Source organism: Strongylocentrotus purpuratus, unplaced genomic scaffold (genome assembly GCF_000002235.5).
Source record: "Strongylocentrotus purpuratus isolate Spur 01 unplaced genomic scaffold, Spur_5.0 spur5_scaffold_1, whole genome shotgun sequence".
Classification (NCBI taxonomy): Eukaryota; Metazoa; Echinodermata; class Echinoidea; order Camarodonta; family Strongylocentrotidae; genus Strongylocentrotus; species Strongylocentrotus purpuratus.
This window is the reverse complement of record NW_022145594.1, coordinates 8,536,576-8,553,695: the sequence shown is the minus strand read 5'-3', so window position 1 is coordinate 8,553,695 and position 17,120 is coordinate 8,536,576. Positions and strand designations below refer to the sequence as shown.

At 39.3% G+C, this 17,120-nt stretch overlaps 1 protein-coding gene across 1 annotated transcript; it reads right to left on the bottom strand.

Annotated features, from left to right (window-relative positions):
• Positions 1 to 4,486: 4,486 nt before the first annotated feature.
• LOC115920890 lies at positions 4,487 to 16,761 on the bottom strand. Its single transcript, XM_030977609.1, has 4 exons — positions 16,708 to 16,761; positions 11,453 to 11,596; positions 6,598 to 6,713; positions 4,487 to 5,166 (listed from the first exon to the last, which is right to left on the bottom strand). The coding sequence occupies exons 2-4, from the start codon at positions 11,590 to 11,592 to the stop codon at positions 5,117 to 5,119; spliced, it is 306 nt and encodes a 101-aa protein (XP_030833469.1). The 5' UTR covers positions 11,593 to 11,596; positions 16,708 to 16,761; the 3' UTR covers positions 4,487 to 5,116.
• Positions 16,762 to 17,120: the final 359 nt, after the last annotated feature.

The following is a 17,120-nucleotide window of genomic DNA, read 5'->3' as shown; positions in this document are numbered from 1 at the left end:
GATTTGAAGGGATTGCCTTAGTATACTTTATCATTCATAGAGAATGATTTCAAAGGATGGCCTTGTATGTTCTATCATTCATAGAGAATGATGAGAAGGGATCGCCTAATAGTACGTTGGATCATTCGTAGAGAATGATTTGAAGGAATGGCCTTGAATGTTCTATCACTCATAGAGAATGCATCGAAGGGATAGCTTTTATACATTCTATCATTTGATATAGATAATTATTGGAAGGCATCGCGTTAGTATGGTCTATCATCCATAGAGAATGATTTGAAGGGATAGCCTTAGTATGCTTTATCATTCATAGTGAATGATTTGAAGGGATTGCCTTAATATGCTTTATCATCCATAGAGAATGATTTGAAGGGATACATGTAGCTTTAGTATGCTTTATCATTCATAGTGAATGATTTGAAGGGATAGCCTTATTAACTATGTTGGATCATTCATAGAGAATGATTGGAAGGGATTGCCTTAGTATACTTTAATCATAGAGAATGATTTGAAGGGATAGCCTTATTAACTATGTTGGATCATTCATAGTGAATGATTTGAAGGGATCGCCTTATTAACTATGTTGGATCATTCATAGAGAATGATTTGAAGGGATTGACTTGTATGGTTTATCATTCAGAGAGAATGGTTCAAAGGGATAGCCTTAGTTTATTCTATCATTTGATATAGATAATTATTGGAAGGGATCGAGTTAGTTTGTTGGATCATTCGCAGAGAATGATTTAAAGAGATGGCCTTCATAGGTTTTATCATTCATAGAGAATGATTTGAAGGGATCGCCTAATAGTACGTTGGATCTTTCGTAGAGAATGATTTGAAGGGATGGCCTCCTTAGTAAGTTGTATCGTTCATATAGAATGATTTGAAGGAATGGCCTTAATATGCTTTATTATTCACAGAGAATGGTTTGAAGGGATCGTCTTGTATGGTCTATCATTCATAGTGAATGATTTGAAGGGATGGCCTTAGTAACTTTGTTGGATCATGCATAGAGAAAGATTCGAAGGGGTAGCCTTACATTCTATCATTCATAGAGAATGTTTTGAAGGATTTGCCTCGTATGATCTATCATTCACAGAGAATGATTTGACGTGATAGCCTTAGTATGCTTTATCATTCATAGAGAATGATTTAAAGGGATTGCCTTAATATGCTTTATCATTCATAGAGAATGATTTAAAGGGATGGCCTCAATATGCTTTATCATTCATAGAGAATGATTTGAAGTGATCGCCTTAATATGCTTTATCATTCATAGAGAATGATTTAAAGGGATGGCGTTAATATGCTTTATCATTTATAGAGAATGATTTGAAGGGATTGCGTTAATATGCTTTATCATTAACAGAGAATGGTTTGAAGGGATCGTCTTGTATGGTCTATCATTCATAGTGAATGATTTGAAGGGATGGCCTTAGTAACTTTGTTGGATCATGCATAGAGAATGATTCGAAGGGGTAGCCTTAGTATGTTGGATCATTCATAGAGAATGTTTGGAAGGGGTCGCCTTGTATGGTATATCAGAAATATAAAACTACCATCATCAATAAAAAGTTTGCAAAATTATGTAACTTATTTTGATAAAAGTATCATAATTACTGTAAGCATTTGTTTTACTCTCGCCACCCCCCAAAGATGCCAAGTTTGAAAGAAATAAAAAATAGTGCAGGATTTAAAACAAAATTGTATTCCCCATCCCTTTTCCTCCTTTTTAAAAATTACTGGTAGGAAAGTGATTTTACAGGCAACGATGCTAAATTACATGACTGTCTTACCATACCGACTCAATGAAACTCGCTGCTCATCCACCCAGTGACAAAACCCGAGGCTTGGGTCTTCATAGTCCAGGCGTCAGGCAGCTTCCCAGAGATTGTTGAGTGATTCCAAACAAAGGTTTCCTGCTACATCATCACCACATGAATCATACTGTTTGAGGAAACAACCTTGAACAATCGGAACAGAAAAGGAAAATGTGAGTTCATGTTTCTAGATACACGGCAGAACAGAGATGTAGCTTAAAGCCTCGGTCACAAATGCCATTACCAACTGCTACGAACGACGTACAAACAATTTTCAGACAATGAAAAAAATAGGGAGATCCGTACGATGGCATCGTTCATACGAACCTTTGTGACCGTAGCTTAAAATAAGATATGGAAATAAAGGAGAGAAAAAATAAGAGAGATTACTAATGGAAGCCTAAACAGTCCCATTGCAACAAAAGTGACATTGTTTGCACCTACAGGTACTTGTTTTACAGTAAGGACTGAGATACAAACAAATTTGACAACAGCATTCACATTTATCCCTTGAGATAGTCATTCTTATTATGCTACTCGAGCTATTCTTCTCTAGACCAAAATAATTCCAAAGACATTTAATGGTTTTTCACCTTTCAGGAAATTATTCCCCAATATTATTGTTTTGCTGGTGATAATATCCCGCTGAGTTAGCTACTAACTTCCATTAAAAAATTTCCGGAGAAACACAGAGGGGCGGCGTTATATAAATGCCCATTATTATTATCATAACCCTGAAAATAAAAAGGCTCTTTGACATTGCCTTTTCTCTATCAGTGATAGTATTTTACCAGCTCTATCAACTCTGGGTCTAGTAAGGTTTTCATTATGAGAAATCAATCCCTCCTTTCTTAAAGAGTGATTAAATGAATCGTATAATTTACAGAGTATACTACATTCTGTACCGGGCGGATTCAGCACCGAGCAGTAGACTTAAATATGTTGGTGATTATGTTCCATGACCTATATGATTAATAGGAATTGTGTTCACTTTTCTGTTTAAATGTGTGGAAAAGACCTGGTCATAAACATGAAGGTATTTCTTTTTCTTTCAACAATTCCTAATAGAAAATGTTTCAATACTCACTTTTAGAACTTTCAAGTGGTCTGGGGCCGTTTCTCGAAACCGTCATACATCTAACTTCATAGACATCTCATTGAAACGTATGTTATAGAATTAACCCTAATAAGGCTGGGGGAGGGCATTATGCCCCCCCCCCCCTACACGATTTTTCCGATTGCTCGGGAACGCATATGGATGGCGCCCCGCCGCTCGCTTACTTTTTTCTTTCGGGTCTTGCGCAACTTCTAAAAGAATTTTAAAAGAATATGTTCTTCTTCAAAACAGATTGGAACAACTGCAGCATCCCCATCGCTGTCAGGCCCACATCAGGAATGGGCTGGGGCGACAGTGCTCCAGTGTCGCCAAAAAACGTTATATCATCCCGTATTGCCACCAGCATTGTAAGTACAGGACAAAGTCCCATCAGACACAGCACAGATAACTGGATTAAAAGGACAAGAGTAGCTAAACAGTATCGCGAACAGGGAAGATGTGGAGTGCTCCTTGACTTATATCGTCTTCTTCAAAAAAAGATTGGAGCAGCTCCAGCATCCCCATCGCTGTCAGGCACACATAAGGAATGGGCTGGGGCGACAGTGCTCCAGTGTCGCAAAGAAGCGATATATCATCCCGTATTGCCACCAGCATTGTAAGTACAGGACAAAGTCCCGTCAGACACAGCACAGATAACTGGATTAAAAGGACAAGAGTAGCTAAACAGTATCCCGAACAGGGAAGAGTGCTCCTTGACCTATATCGTCTTCTTCAAAAAAAGATTGGAGCAGCTGCAGCTGCAGGATGGACTTGGGAGACAATGCTCCAGAGTAGCTAAACAGTATCGCGAACAGGGAAGATGTTGAGTGAAGACTGGGAGCACTTAAAAAGTACCATATAGACTGCATACCATGAGGGATGATAAATGTGATCATCTCCAACATTAGCAGAAATGAATCAAATCGAGTCCGAGCGTGCTGATACCAGTTAACACTTTACCTGCCAACAAGCAAAAGAAATAAAGCAACAAAAACAAAAAATGGCCTCAGTCTGCAGAAATGAAAGGGCTATGATAAGTGGATGTACGTATATACTCACAATTTAACCGAAGGGCAAATATCGGCTTTGCAAATAGTATTTAGGGTCCTTGTGTTCTATGTAATTGTTTTTTGACAAGGCGTTGTGTGGAGTTGTGTGGAGTTGTGTGGAGTTGTGTGGAGTTGTGTGGAGTTGTGTGGAGTTGTGTGGAGTTGTCAGTGGAGTTGTCAGTGGAGTTGTCAGTGGAGTTGTGTGGAGTTGTGTGGAGTTGTGTGGAGTTGTGTGGAGTTGTGTGGAGTTGTGTGGAGTTGTGTGGAGTTGTGTGGAGTTGTGTGGAGTTGTCAGTGGAGTTGTGTGGAATTGTGTGGAACTTGTGTGGAGTTGTGTGGAGTTGTGTGGAGTTGTGTGGAACTTGTGCATACATGCCAACATTTGAAAATCAGAAATCTGTACAAATTATGCTATTTTCAAAAAAAAGAGGAACAATCCTAACTCTCCTATTCAATACTACAGACAAATTTGTACAGGAAGAGGAACACCTGCATTAAAATGATAATTATCTTCTCCCAAAAAGAGGAATGTTCCTCTTTAATCTGAACAGTTGGCATGTATGCTTGTGTGGAGTTGTGTGGAGTTATGTGGGATGTGAACGAGGTTGGGTCCTGTGTGAACCAGGCTTGGTTCATGTGGTGCACAACTTTTTTTGAGTTGCTTTACACAGCTTTACATACCAAATTTACAGTGTACGCACTTGGAGAGCAAAATAAGAATAATTATTGTGTTTTATTTGCGTGAATGTGAACGGGGTTGTGTACTGTGTGAATTAGAACCAGGCTTAGTTCATGTGGTGCACAACTTTTTTGAGTTGCTTATGTAAATATAATTTGAGCATGTTTATATAAAGGCGCTATATAAATAGCAATATGTATGTATGTATGTATGTGGGCTCGTACATAATAAATTCATCATTATGATATCAGTATGCAGGAAAAATGCAAGATGTTGTTAAACTTTTAAGTTCTATTCAAAGGAGAGAAAAAAATCCTTTGCTGAAATGTAAAAGGACTAAGTAACATCATATTCAAAGGATGACACCCCCCGCAGCCTCTGCTGAAATGTATAATAAAATAACCTGTTCAGTTGTCATAGTGAACTACTTGCCATGATCTTACATAAAAGATAGCGTCACAGGTCATCAGGTCTACAGGTCGTCGTCCGATGACCAGGCGTCTATATTTCTATGGATGTAATCTGCGAATGAAAAAAACATGAGAACGAATGTTAAGCCATCCAACATGAGAACGAATGTTAAGCCCATCGAACATGTATTTTTTGTTTGGGTACATGTAGACACTACGTCTTTGTAATAAGTAATAATGATACCAATATGATGGATCTATATAGTGCTTGATGTATCCAAGTATGTAACCAATTTAAAGAAATACCAGGTAGAAATATAATTACCCTTGTCATCGGATTCAGACTTTCCCACTTTAATACAATTGTGCACGTTTTCTACTGCTTGGGGGAGCAATACAGCCACGTGCCTTTTTTCAGACACTCATGATAATTTATGAAAAGGTTATGATGCATGATAGTTTTCTGTAAATGGTCGTTTTTTATTCATGTTTTTATTCAAACAAAATCAATCACAATTGTAATATTTACAGAAGATTATAGGAATGATTGCAGTGTGAAATAAAAAGAGAAAGGACAAGGTGTGACACAAACAATTTACGGGAAAAGGAGAAACGGTAGCAGAAATATGCTGGAACCATGTACACAAAACAATGCAATACAGATGATATGAATGCAGCCACGGGGAGTCAAGGAAAATACCAGAACCCCCCCCCCCCCCACCCCCTCTCCCAGATACCGGTATTAACTAGCCGACCCTATCTCAAGCGTCTATTGAGGGGCAGATTCTATTAATATCTGTTTTCATTAGGATGTGTCTGAACTACAGAAAAAAAGTTTTGTTCTCACAATTAACTAAAAAACACCACTACATTTGCACTGATATCAAGATTTATTATTTGTTAATAATTGCATGAAGTCTTTAATCGTAAATACATACATTGAAATCCGTCTCAGAGATTTGTGTTATATAACAGGAGAAAAACATATTGATAATAGCAAAGATATTAACAGGGGTACAACGCTACGAAGCAAATATTCTCTTCTTGAATGTGTACAATGATACTACTAACAATTTCCTCTGAAAGGTAAATATTTGGGTTTACACTATTATAAAGTTGACATGATTCTAAAGTGCAATTAATCGTGTTATGTTTCATTCACATAGATTGGGGTAAGCTGCCTCAAAAAAGAAAACAAAACCTTAAAGAAATTAATTGGCAAAATAAGTGTTGTGTAATTCATAGTGTATATACATTTTCTTGCAGCACACATACAAAATTCATATTTGTTAATAAGTAAGCTGTTTATGAAGCAAAAGCTGATTTGGCAACCATATGTATAAAAAGACCACCCATTTATAATAACCACATTTCCGCTTCCTTGACTAGCGTTTGTCATCGGAATGTGTACTCAAGGAACCTGTACATAAAGGCTACCCGCCTTGAGTGGTCGCCATATACAGGTTCCACTTTATTTTGCTGTAATTGTCCTTTTAATCCAGTTATCTGTGCTGTGTCTGACGGGACTTTGCCCTGTACTTACAATGCTGGCGGCAATAAGGGATAACGTATCTCTTTTTGGCGACACGGGAGCACTGTCGCCCAAGCCCGTTGCGGATGTGGGCTTGGCAGCGATGGGGGTGCTGCAGCTGCTCCAATCTGGTTTGAAGAAGAAGATATAAGTCAAGAAGCATTGAAAAAGGATGAATAATGACTATGGCAACTATTAAAGAGTATTTATGATGCACAACCCCAAATGTCCTTGTGGCGCAAGATGAAAGTAAGAACGTAAGAAAGTTTTGTAATTTGTTATTGTTAAAGAATGATTTTCCCGATTTATGTTTCTTGACAATTTGTCATATTAAAACTTACATCTAAATGTGTGCAACAAAGACCCCAATTCAACCAGTCCACCTTTAATGATTAAGTCACGAATAACACTAAAAACATCATATTTAAAAACATCTTGAACATTCAGATGTGAAGTGCAACTACTAGAAACCAGTTTTGAAAAGATGAAGGTTGTTTTCTATAGTTTATAAACTAATTAGATATCTTCTTAATAATTGTACTTTACAGTGCTTTTTTAACACAAAATTATCCTTTTTTTCCTGTCTAAATGTGCTTACCAATGAGATGGTTATAATATAATATGAATAGTAGTATGACATTTATTAATGATTTGTTTTGTACTTAGGAGTAATGGGGTGTAAAGATTTTAGGGGGAATTATAATTTCAGATCCAGAATTTTGTGAAACGGGGGGGGGGGGGGGGGGGGGGGGGGGGGGGGGGGGGGCAACAAGGTTACAAGCCAGAAAACATACTGGCAAGTGTAGCGAATACATATGACGTGCACGAATCAATTACTTCAAAGTGGTTGTAGAGGTGTTGTGGTGTAGTTAGTCTCTGGACTATGGATCACAAAGGTTTGATCCCTGCCACAGCACAAACATCATTTGGCAAGGTCGACACTAATCAACATTTGCCACTCTACATCCTAGTGCAGTAATTTGGTACCTTTTTCAAAGCACCTATCAGAGTAGTTCCATAAAGCTTCACTGCACTACTTATGCTACTTGCGCCCTCTATATAGCAAACAATGCCTAATCGGTGCATGTTGGTCCTCCATGATCCCTTTTTCTTATGTTAATTGAGAGCTGATTTTGACGAGATAACCACCTGTCAGTGACCTTGCAGGGAGGTGTAATCCCCACTGGCCAAACTAGTGCAGACGGGCTTTATAACATGTGTTTTACTATACAATTCTTAGAACCATTAGTATGTTGCTATTATCAGTATTCATACTAGTCGTAGGCACTATTATTGATATTGTGAGGAGTATAGAACCCCCGTTCCCCACGTATTGGTACTTGCCTAATCGCCATAATATGCGTGTGCATCGCCATTTTCTTGATAACTTGACGTATACTAGATGTGAAGTGTTTATCAAGTAAATGTATTCAAATTTATAGAATCTTCCTTCCTAGGTGTAAGTGGTGATGAAGCATTTCATTCACCTGCTATTATCCTTTGTACTACAATTACCAGAACGCAAATTACATAAATAAGTTGGTGCTCTTTTGGGTTGACGGTTTTCTCATAAATGAAATAGATTTGTCAACTGCTATATAAGGTTTTAAAAATGATTTAGTAACAATTGTTCTCCTGTTATATATTTTTCACCTAATATAATTTTGATCTTCACGGCTATGATTTTTCCTCATTGAAAAGTAAGACTTTGCTATCAATTTTAAAAGTCTTTCCAACTAAGCTTGGTGCATGATACATGTTCATGTACAATTTCAACCGGTACGTCACATGTTCAAGAAAATGGCTACGCCCATGTCATGCCAAGAATATCTCCATTTATTATATACTAGCAGATTTTACCCGTAACAAACTGACCTTTCATCAAATAACTGATCCGGTAATGATCAAAGGGATAAATGAACAATTAAAATTAAGCTTTTTATCAAAGGGATTGCTGGGGGGGGGGGGCATTTGGGCAGATTTGCCGTTCCGACGGGCTGTTCTGCTCGGAAGCCATCAAACATGTACCCAATTTTAAGGGTCATTTTTGCGGAAAAGGGTACCTATTATCAGAGGGGGGGGGGGGAAGGGGGGAATCGAATTCCCGCGTGTGCGCTGATCCTCATTGCACAATGTGCCTACAAAGCATTCCTATTCCCTGTTGGATCAGCGAATAGAAACTTACGTATTTTAAATTAGAACCCCCAAATAGACAAAATTGGTTGAAATAAACCTCTTCATGGCAATCTGGAGGTTTTAAAACTGGGAATGGGCGGAATTCCGACTCGATTGAGTGGAAGACCACAGAGAAAAGCGCCGTCAAACAAACGGAAGGACACATACACACAAGATTAGCCAAATTATAGTAAGGATATATATAAATTTCTCTTTTGTACATTTTCGTAAGGAAAATTGTACATCAAAGGGCATGGTGACATCTAATTTGTCAGAATACCTACACTTATTATCAAAGGTGAGTTTTCCTTTAAACATGGCTTACTATAGTTCTTCAGGATGACCCACATCCTCGCTGAAGTGCAAATCCCAGATGGAAAATTGTTGAAATCATTTCACTTTTTCATCCAAAGTCCTCCCCTTTTCTGCTTAAATGACCAAACGGTGCTCAAATCATGAAAGTCCATCAATACTACTGGACAAGAAGGGATAAGACCACACAGCGAGGTCAATGACAGGTGGCTATCTCATCAACTCAGCTCTCAACATAAGAAAAAGATCATGGGGGACCAACAGGCACCGATTGGGGAAGTTTTCTATATAGAGGGAGCAAGTAGCTACAGGTAGGACAGTGGGGCTTTAACTCTTATCGTGCCAAGAACACTGTTCTGTGCATGCGCTGGCGTGCCACGCACACATAATCGGGTTTCTGTTGACTTGCCATGGACACATAAACTCTCATCCGCTCGCGTGCCACGGACACATTTTCGTGCATAAGTACACAAGCTATTGTTTATGCCTATTGTGCGATGCGCATTGCGTGCACGCATGAATGCTTACTGTATTTGTGGAGGGGGTTTATTTTTTTTTGATTTTGCGTGCTTCACGTATACCGTTACATTGGATTTTTCTGAGAAAAATGCGATATTTTATCATCAAATTTGTCATTTTGATCATGGCCCCTCAGATTGTGTGCGGGAAAATGAGACAACGGATTGGTTTGACAACTCACTTAAGTGCTTATTACTTTACCAAAATTACAGATTCATGAAATGATATTGGTATCAACAGAAAGAGGGTTAAATTTCCTACAACTTTAACGTACAATCTTTTTTATACAATATACAGATGAGATGTTATAGTGGATCAAAACATAGTAACAATTTAAACTATACACGCACTTGAACCAACCCTAAATTAACTTAGCACACAGGAGATTAGTAGCGGGCACAATAGGGATTAGCACTGTGGCACTGGGTGAATTGCATAGGGCAGCTTAAGAGTTAAAGGAATAACATCCTACCAGGGTACACCTGGATAGACAGCGGCAAATATAGATAAATGTCTTTTTAAGGGGACTGTAGTGATGCGGCGGGACTCGAATCCCGAACCATGTGATAGTCCCAGTGAAATCATTCCTCTTCACTAAATCATGATACCTCGATAAAATGACGTTTTTCCGAAAGTTCATAATTCTTAATGTTGTTACAATACATTTCCGAAAAAATCCAGTAGGGCACACATTTTCAAAATAAGATTCATAATTCAAATTACATAGGCTTTATAATTCCAAAAAATGAAATAGATTCGTTACTTCAAAGAGATTCATGATTCCAAATGGTCATATTTAGGGTTCATAACTCTGAAAGCGAAAAAGAATTCGTCAGAACCTCAGGAAAATTGAGTGGCTTCTGATAAATTAACATTTCAAACTAGATGGAATTCTAGCTGCGCAGCAGTCGAAAAATGATGCCTCCTCATAGAGCAGCAATTTTACAAACCAAACAGAAGAAATTTTTCGAATTCAAGTTCAATTGTAATCCATTGACAGGTTCTCAGAATATCGTGATTACAAGCAATTTCTCATATACAATATATCACCCTTTGATCTTTGACCTCATGACCCTAAATCTCTCAGGTCATTGGCTCTGCAAGATGTCCCGAGTTAAATAGTAATCCATCTGTCAGTTCTAATGAGAATGCGTTCACAAGCTATTTTTGCATACATAATGAGCCCATGATCTTGACCTTATGAACCAAAATCTACTCAGTTCATTGGCTCTGCAAGTAACATACATGACCTAATTTTGGCAGGAATCCATCAATCGGTTCTTGAGATAAACGTGATCACAGCTGTTTTTGCATACAATATGTGTGCTGTGGCCTTTGACCTTTGACCTCATGACCACTAAATCTAATCAGTTCATCGGCTCTGCAAGTAACATACATGACCTAAGTTTGGCAGCAATCCATCAATCGGTTCTTGAGATAACGCGATCACAAGCTGTTTTATGCATACCTAATGAGCCCTGTGACCTTTGACCTTTAACCTCATGACCACTAAATCTAATCAGTTTCATCGGCTCTTGCAAGTAACATACATGACCTAGTTTGGCAGCAATCCATTCAATCGGTTCTTGAGATAACGCGATCACAAGCTGTTTATGCATACATAATGAGCCCTGTGACCTTTGACCTTTGACCTCGTGACCCCAAAATCTAATCAGTTCATCGGCTTTGCAAGATACATACATGACCAAAGTTTGGCAGGAATCCATCTATCGGTTCTTCAGATAACGCGATCACAAGAACGGGACGTACGTAGTACGTATGGACGGACGGACAACCCGAAAACATAATGCCTCCCGTGGCTACTTCGTAACGGAGGCATAAAAATAGTAAATGTACTCACTCTTCCGCCCCCATCATTGCCCGGTGCTGCCAGCACACCCGGCTCCCGTGTCGCGTCGTGCGCTTACAGCGCCTCCCGGCCCGTGTGGCATGGTGCAGCGATGAGCCACACGGGCCCCGCGGTCCTCCAAGATCAGCCATGACTCTGCAAGAGATGAATCATCGATAATAAATCAATACGAATTAGACTGAATGATAATGATAATACTAATAAGTATTTATATAGCGAATTAGACTCTGAATGATAATGATAATACTAATAAGTATTTATATAGCGATTTAGACTGAATGATAAGGATAATAAATATTTATATAGCGAATTAGACTGAATGATAAAGATAATAATAATAAGTATTATATAGCGAATTAGACTGAATGATAATATACTATAATAAGTATTTAGATAGCCCATTCTTGTATCCATTCCCCAAAATGTTCAAGGTGCTGGCAATGTACATGGAAAGTACAATTTAATGTAAATTGGAATACAGAGTTAAAATAATAAGATATAAGAGATCCACTACGGAAAATATAAATGGATGACATGAATAAAAGATTGCTTAGTCATCCTTACTCATTATTCCTCATAGTGGCATATGGAGGGAGGTAGATATGCCATTCCGGGTTTAATATATATAACATTGTGTATCATCACGTATTAGTCGAAACATATCATTTCACATGATTGTAAAAAGAGCTTCCATTTCATTTTGTTGAGGGGGGGGGGGCGTTTCCTAAACTGGTCTTACTTTAAGCATAACAAACATGGGTTCACCGTAATTCCTTGTTCTCATTGACGATAGGGTGTTAGATAGTTGTCAAGAAAACACAATAATACAACTTTGAGAAATGGTAAAGGTGAAAAGACAGGTGCATACGCAGGGGGGGGGGGGGGGGTTAAACCCCCCCAACTTGAGTTTTTTATGTGTATTTTTGTATGTATTTTTTTTGGAAACCCCCCCCCCCCCCCCCCCCCCCCCCACGCTTATTCAGCGGCTGGCTGAGTCGTTGCGATTTTTGGGGTCCGATTTAACCCCCCCCCCTTGAAAAATTCCTGCGTACGCCACTGGTGAAAGATGATTCGAGAGTGTTTCTCTCAAGGTGCCTATCCTATAACCAGCATGAAAACAAATATATGTATGCCTACACCCCTACCCATACATCTTCATCTTTATGATCAATACGAAGTCCACTCAGATATTTATTTGGATTTGATAGAAGTATAACAAATGAGATAACCAGTGTAAGTCTGAGCAGGCGCGGATCCAGGGGGGGGGCCCGAGCGTGGGCCTTGGCCCCCCCCCCCTCCCCCCCGCAAAAAAAAAAAAAAAAAAAAGAGAGAGAAGAAAGGGAAAAGAAGGGAAAGGGAAAGAGGAGAGAAAGGGAAAGAAAGAAGAAGAAGAAGAAGAATAAAAGAAAAGGAGGAAGAAGGAGATCGGGGGGACCGAAAGGGCCTTTCCTCCCAGGCTGTTGACCCGCCCCCCCTCCAATCAAAAAAATAAGAGAGAAGGAAGGAAAGGGAAAGAAAAAAGGAAAAGAGGAGATACTGGCATACTAATGGGGGGGGGGGGGGGGGGCTTTGGGGAAATCAAATTCAAACGTGGTTCACAACGGATGGTTACAATGTCATAAATGACATAATTTCCGAGATTTGTCCTCACTTTTTAGTAAATACGTTTGTATATGTGTTTGTTGGAAAATGACAAATTCCTAAATTTACAGCCAGGCACGAAATATGATTTTGAGATTCCTACATGTCAGGGCCCGAGGTACGGCAGGGATCGGGAGCCTCGAGCTCCCTCCCCCCCCCCCCCCCCCCACTTTATTTGAAAAAGTATATTAAGAGAAGAAAAAAAATAGAATGAGCGCAAGAAAGAACGAATAGTTAACTGCCAGTGTTAAAAAATGAGTCATCAAAATATGCTCATCTGACCGTGATTAAATGCCTAAAACCCTTAAGCTTCCGGGGCTCTACCCCCTGGATTCCACCTAGGACGCTACGGCGGGCCCTTAGATGCTCATCTGACGGTAATTTAATGCCTAAAACCCCGCTTTTGGGGGGATCCGCCCCCTGGACCCCACGCCAAATAGTGACCTGCCAGTGTCACAAAATAATAGGTATTAAAAAAAAAGATCATCTGACCTTAAAGGGATCCGGTAACTTTGTCTCAGATTCTGAAAACATATTCTGGATTTAGCTCATGATGCAATGATAATTATAAACCTTTAGGTCAGTCAGGAACCCCGTGACTTTTACAAGCCGATCGCCTGTCTGATTATCAAGATATTTATGACTGGAATTACAAATTTTGAAAACCGTTCGCCTGACGGTTTTCATAACACTACAGTCTATTGGGGAAAAACGAGTATGGTAAAACCGGTCACTCAAAGATTTTTACTTTTTTGAGGCACTTCTTGATCATTTTGAAGCGCAAGTTTTTTAGGGCTTCAATATTACATCATATCACAGACACTGATAACACGTAGGGCCGTTTATCTCAGATTTAACATTGTTAAACGATCCCTTTAATTAAACCCTAAAACCCCTGAGCTTCCGGAGCCGGACAAGTTATCAAAATGTGTTTATCTGACCGCAGGCGCGTAGCCAGCCAGGGGGGGGGCGGTCCCCCCAAATCGGAAGAGGACGTAGAAGAAAGTAAAAGGAGCAGACAAAGAAAATCTTTGAAATTCAGACAAGATTAAGAGTATAGAGAACGGTACAACGTATCGTCTTCTTTCTCTCATAATCTTATGAATCTTAAAAGCTTCCGCGCTTCGCGCGGGTGGGGGGGGGGGGACCTGAATTCAGACGAGGATTAAGAGTCGAGAACGGTACAACGAATCGTCTTCTTTCTCTAATGATTAAATGAAAAGCTTCCGCGCTTCGCGTGGGAGGGGGGGGGGAACCTGAATTCTGAAGAAGATTAAGAGTCGAGAACTCTACAACGAATCGTATTCTTTCTTTAATAGTTTAATGAAACGTCAAAGCTTCCGCGCTTCGCGCAGGAGGGGGAGGGGGGGGAAAACTGGATTTAGACAAGGATTAAGAATCGAGAACGGTACAACGAATCGTCTTCTTTCTCTCATAATCTTATAAAACTTAAAAGCTTGGGGGGGGGGACCTGAATTCAGATGAGGATTAAGAGTCGAGAACTCTACAACGAATCGTATTATTTCTTAATAGTTTTAATGAAACTTCAAAGCTTCCGCGTTTCGCGCAGGAGGGGGAGGGGGGGACTGAATTTAGACGAGGATTAAGAGTCGAGAACGGTACAACGAGTCGTTCTTTCTCTAATGATTTAATGAAACGTAAAAGCTTCCGCGCTTCGCTCGCGAGGGGGGGAACCTGAATTCAGACGAGGATTAAGAGTCGAGAACTCTACAACGAATCGTCTTCTTTCTCTAATAATTTAATAAAACGTAAAATTTTCCGCGCTTTGCGCGGGAGGGGGAAAAACTAAATTCAGACGCGGATTAAGAGTCGAGAACGGTACAACGAATCGTCTTCTTTCTTTAATAGTTTAATGAAGCGTCAAAGCTTCCGCGCTTTGCGCAGGAGGGGGAGGGGGGCTGAATTTAGACAAGAATTAAGAGTCGAGAACTCTACAGTGAATCGTCTTCTTTCACTAATAATTTAATAAAACGTAAAAGCTTCCGCGCTTCGCGCAGGAGGGGGGGGGGGGGGGGGGGGGGGGGGGGCTGAATTACGACAAGGATTAAGAGTCGAGAACTCTACAACGAATCGTCTTCTTTCTCTAATATTTAATGAAACGTCAAAGCTTCCGCGTTTCGTGGAGGAGGGTGGGGGAAAACTCGCCCCTCTCTGCACCGACCGACCCCCCCCCTCCGCATTACGTCACTGTTGGTCATCGTTACGTACCAATATTTGGCTCGCATAATTTCAAATTTGGGCCCCCCCCCCTAAGAAATCCTGGATCCGCGCCTGTGTCTGAGCATGATCCGATTAATATTTATATTTAAAACAGATCTTTTGAAGTTGCGTTGATCAAAGACAAGTCGGCAATTTTCTCATGTATATTGCGAGGTCCACCCTATTTGCTCTTAAGGAAAAACAAATTATCTTCTAATGGAAGCTTTAAATCACACATTACTAAGAGTTTTGACATACTGTATGAAAACGAGTAAATTAATTAATAACTAAGAAAATGAAAATTGTCTTAAGCAAATTAGAGAGATATTGTAAGCTACATCACAAAGTTGGCAATTTGCCATTCCAAACCTTCATAATTTGTTCATTTTTAATCCGATTTTGCTAAAAAAAAACCCTGTTATGCCTTAATCCCTTTTGCCTAACTTTAAAGGTAAAGACCAGTTTCGGAAACGCCGCCCCCCCCCCCCCTCTCAAAAATGAAATGGAAGCTCTTATTACCAATCATGTGAAAGAATATGTTTTGACTAATACGTGATGATACAATTTTGCCGAGAAACGGCCTACTAATTGATATATTGGGTGTAAATTATTATATCTATCCAGACTGGATAGATATAGCGTAGTTCCATATACATCTTTCTGTGAAAAGTGGTTGTTACTTTTTCTGATCGATTCTACAACGTGTCTTTCACAATGCAATCGCTTGACCAGAACTAGTCTTTATCTTTAATATCACGGTGCATGCATGCCCCTGTAAGATGATTCACAAGAATAGGCCCATTTGCATAGAGAACATAGTTACACAACTTGAAAGGGTAACATCAGTTATTATTGTTCAGATTCTTTTTATGAATGGAGAGAGAGAGAAAGAGAGAGAGAGAGAGAGAGAGAGATGAAAATATCAGGGGTATTATAAATGAGCGATACGATATTGGAGGGAGAAAGAGGAAGAAATAAAGCAAATATAGACTGGTACTATTCCTTTCTAGAAGACCAATAATGATTTTCTAACAGTTCTAGAAAACAAACTTTAGGGGAAAACTTCGGGTTCCAGCAAATTGACGGATATAGGTACCCCCCCTCCCCCCGCCCTCCGAACCTTCCCCCATAATGATTGAAGGAAAGAACAGAAAAAACCTCTCTGATAATCTGCTGGAGAGTCCCGCAGATATCAAGGACTCGAGGAATTCTAGTTGAGGCAAAATCCATGTAGTAATTTAGCCAAAACAAATTGCAAACAGAATGTATTCCACTCACCGAATTTCGAAAAGTTTATGGAAATGTATAGTGGAAATTAGTTAAATTTGCATAATATGCAAATTAGCTAGGGCCTATATATGTCTTATGAGAATATTCATATTTACCTCTAGATAGTTTTTCTTTGTCCTTCTCTGTCTTTCTCCTTGTCTTTCTCCTTGTCTTTCTCCTTGTCTTTCTCCTTGTCTTTCTCCTTGTCTTTCTCTTGTCTTTCTCTTTGTCCTTCTCTTTGTCTTTCTCCTTGTCTTTCTCCTTGTCTTTCTCCTTGTCTTTCTCCTTGTCTTTCTCTTTGTCTTTCTCTTTGTCTTTCTCTTTCTCTCCTGTTGGAAAAATTCAAATTAATGGAGATGTTTAATACATAGACATCTAATCAAAATGTATTTAAAAAAACAAACACGAATGCCTATTCTGATAGCCTATATACTATACTACATTAAGAATTGTAATTTTACTTGTTATTCCACACGATTTTTTTTTTCTAAATACAAAAGCTCAAAGAGGCTCTTGAAAAGAATAGCTT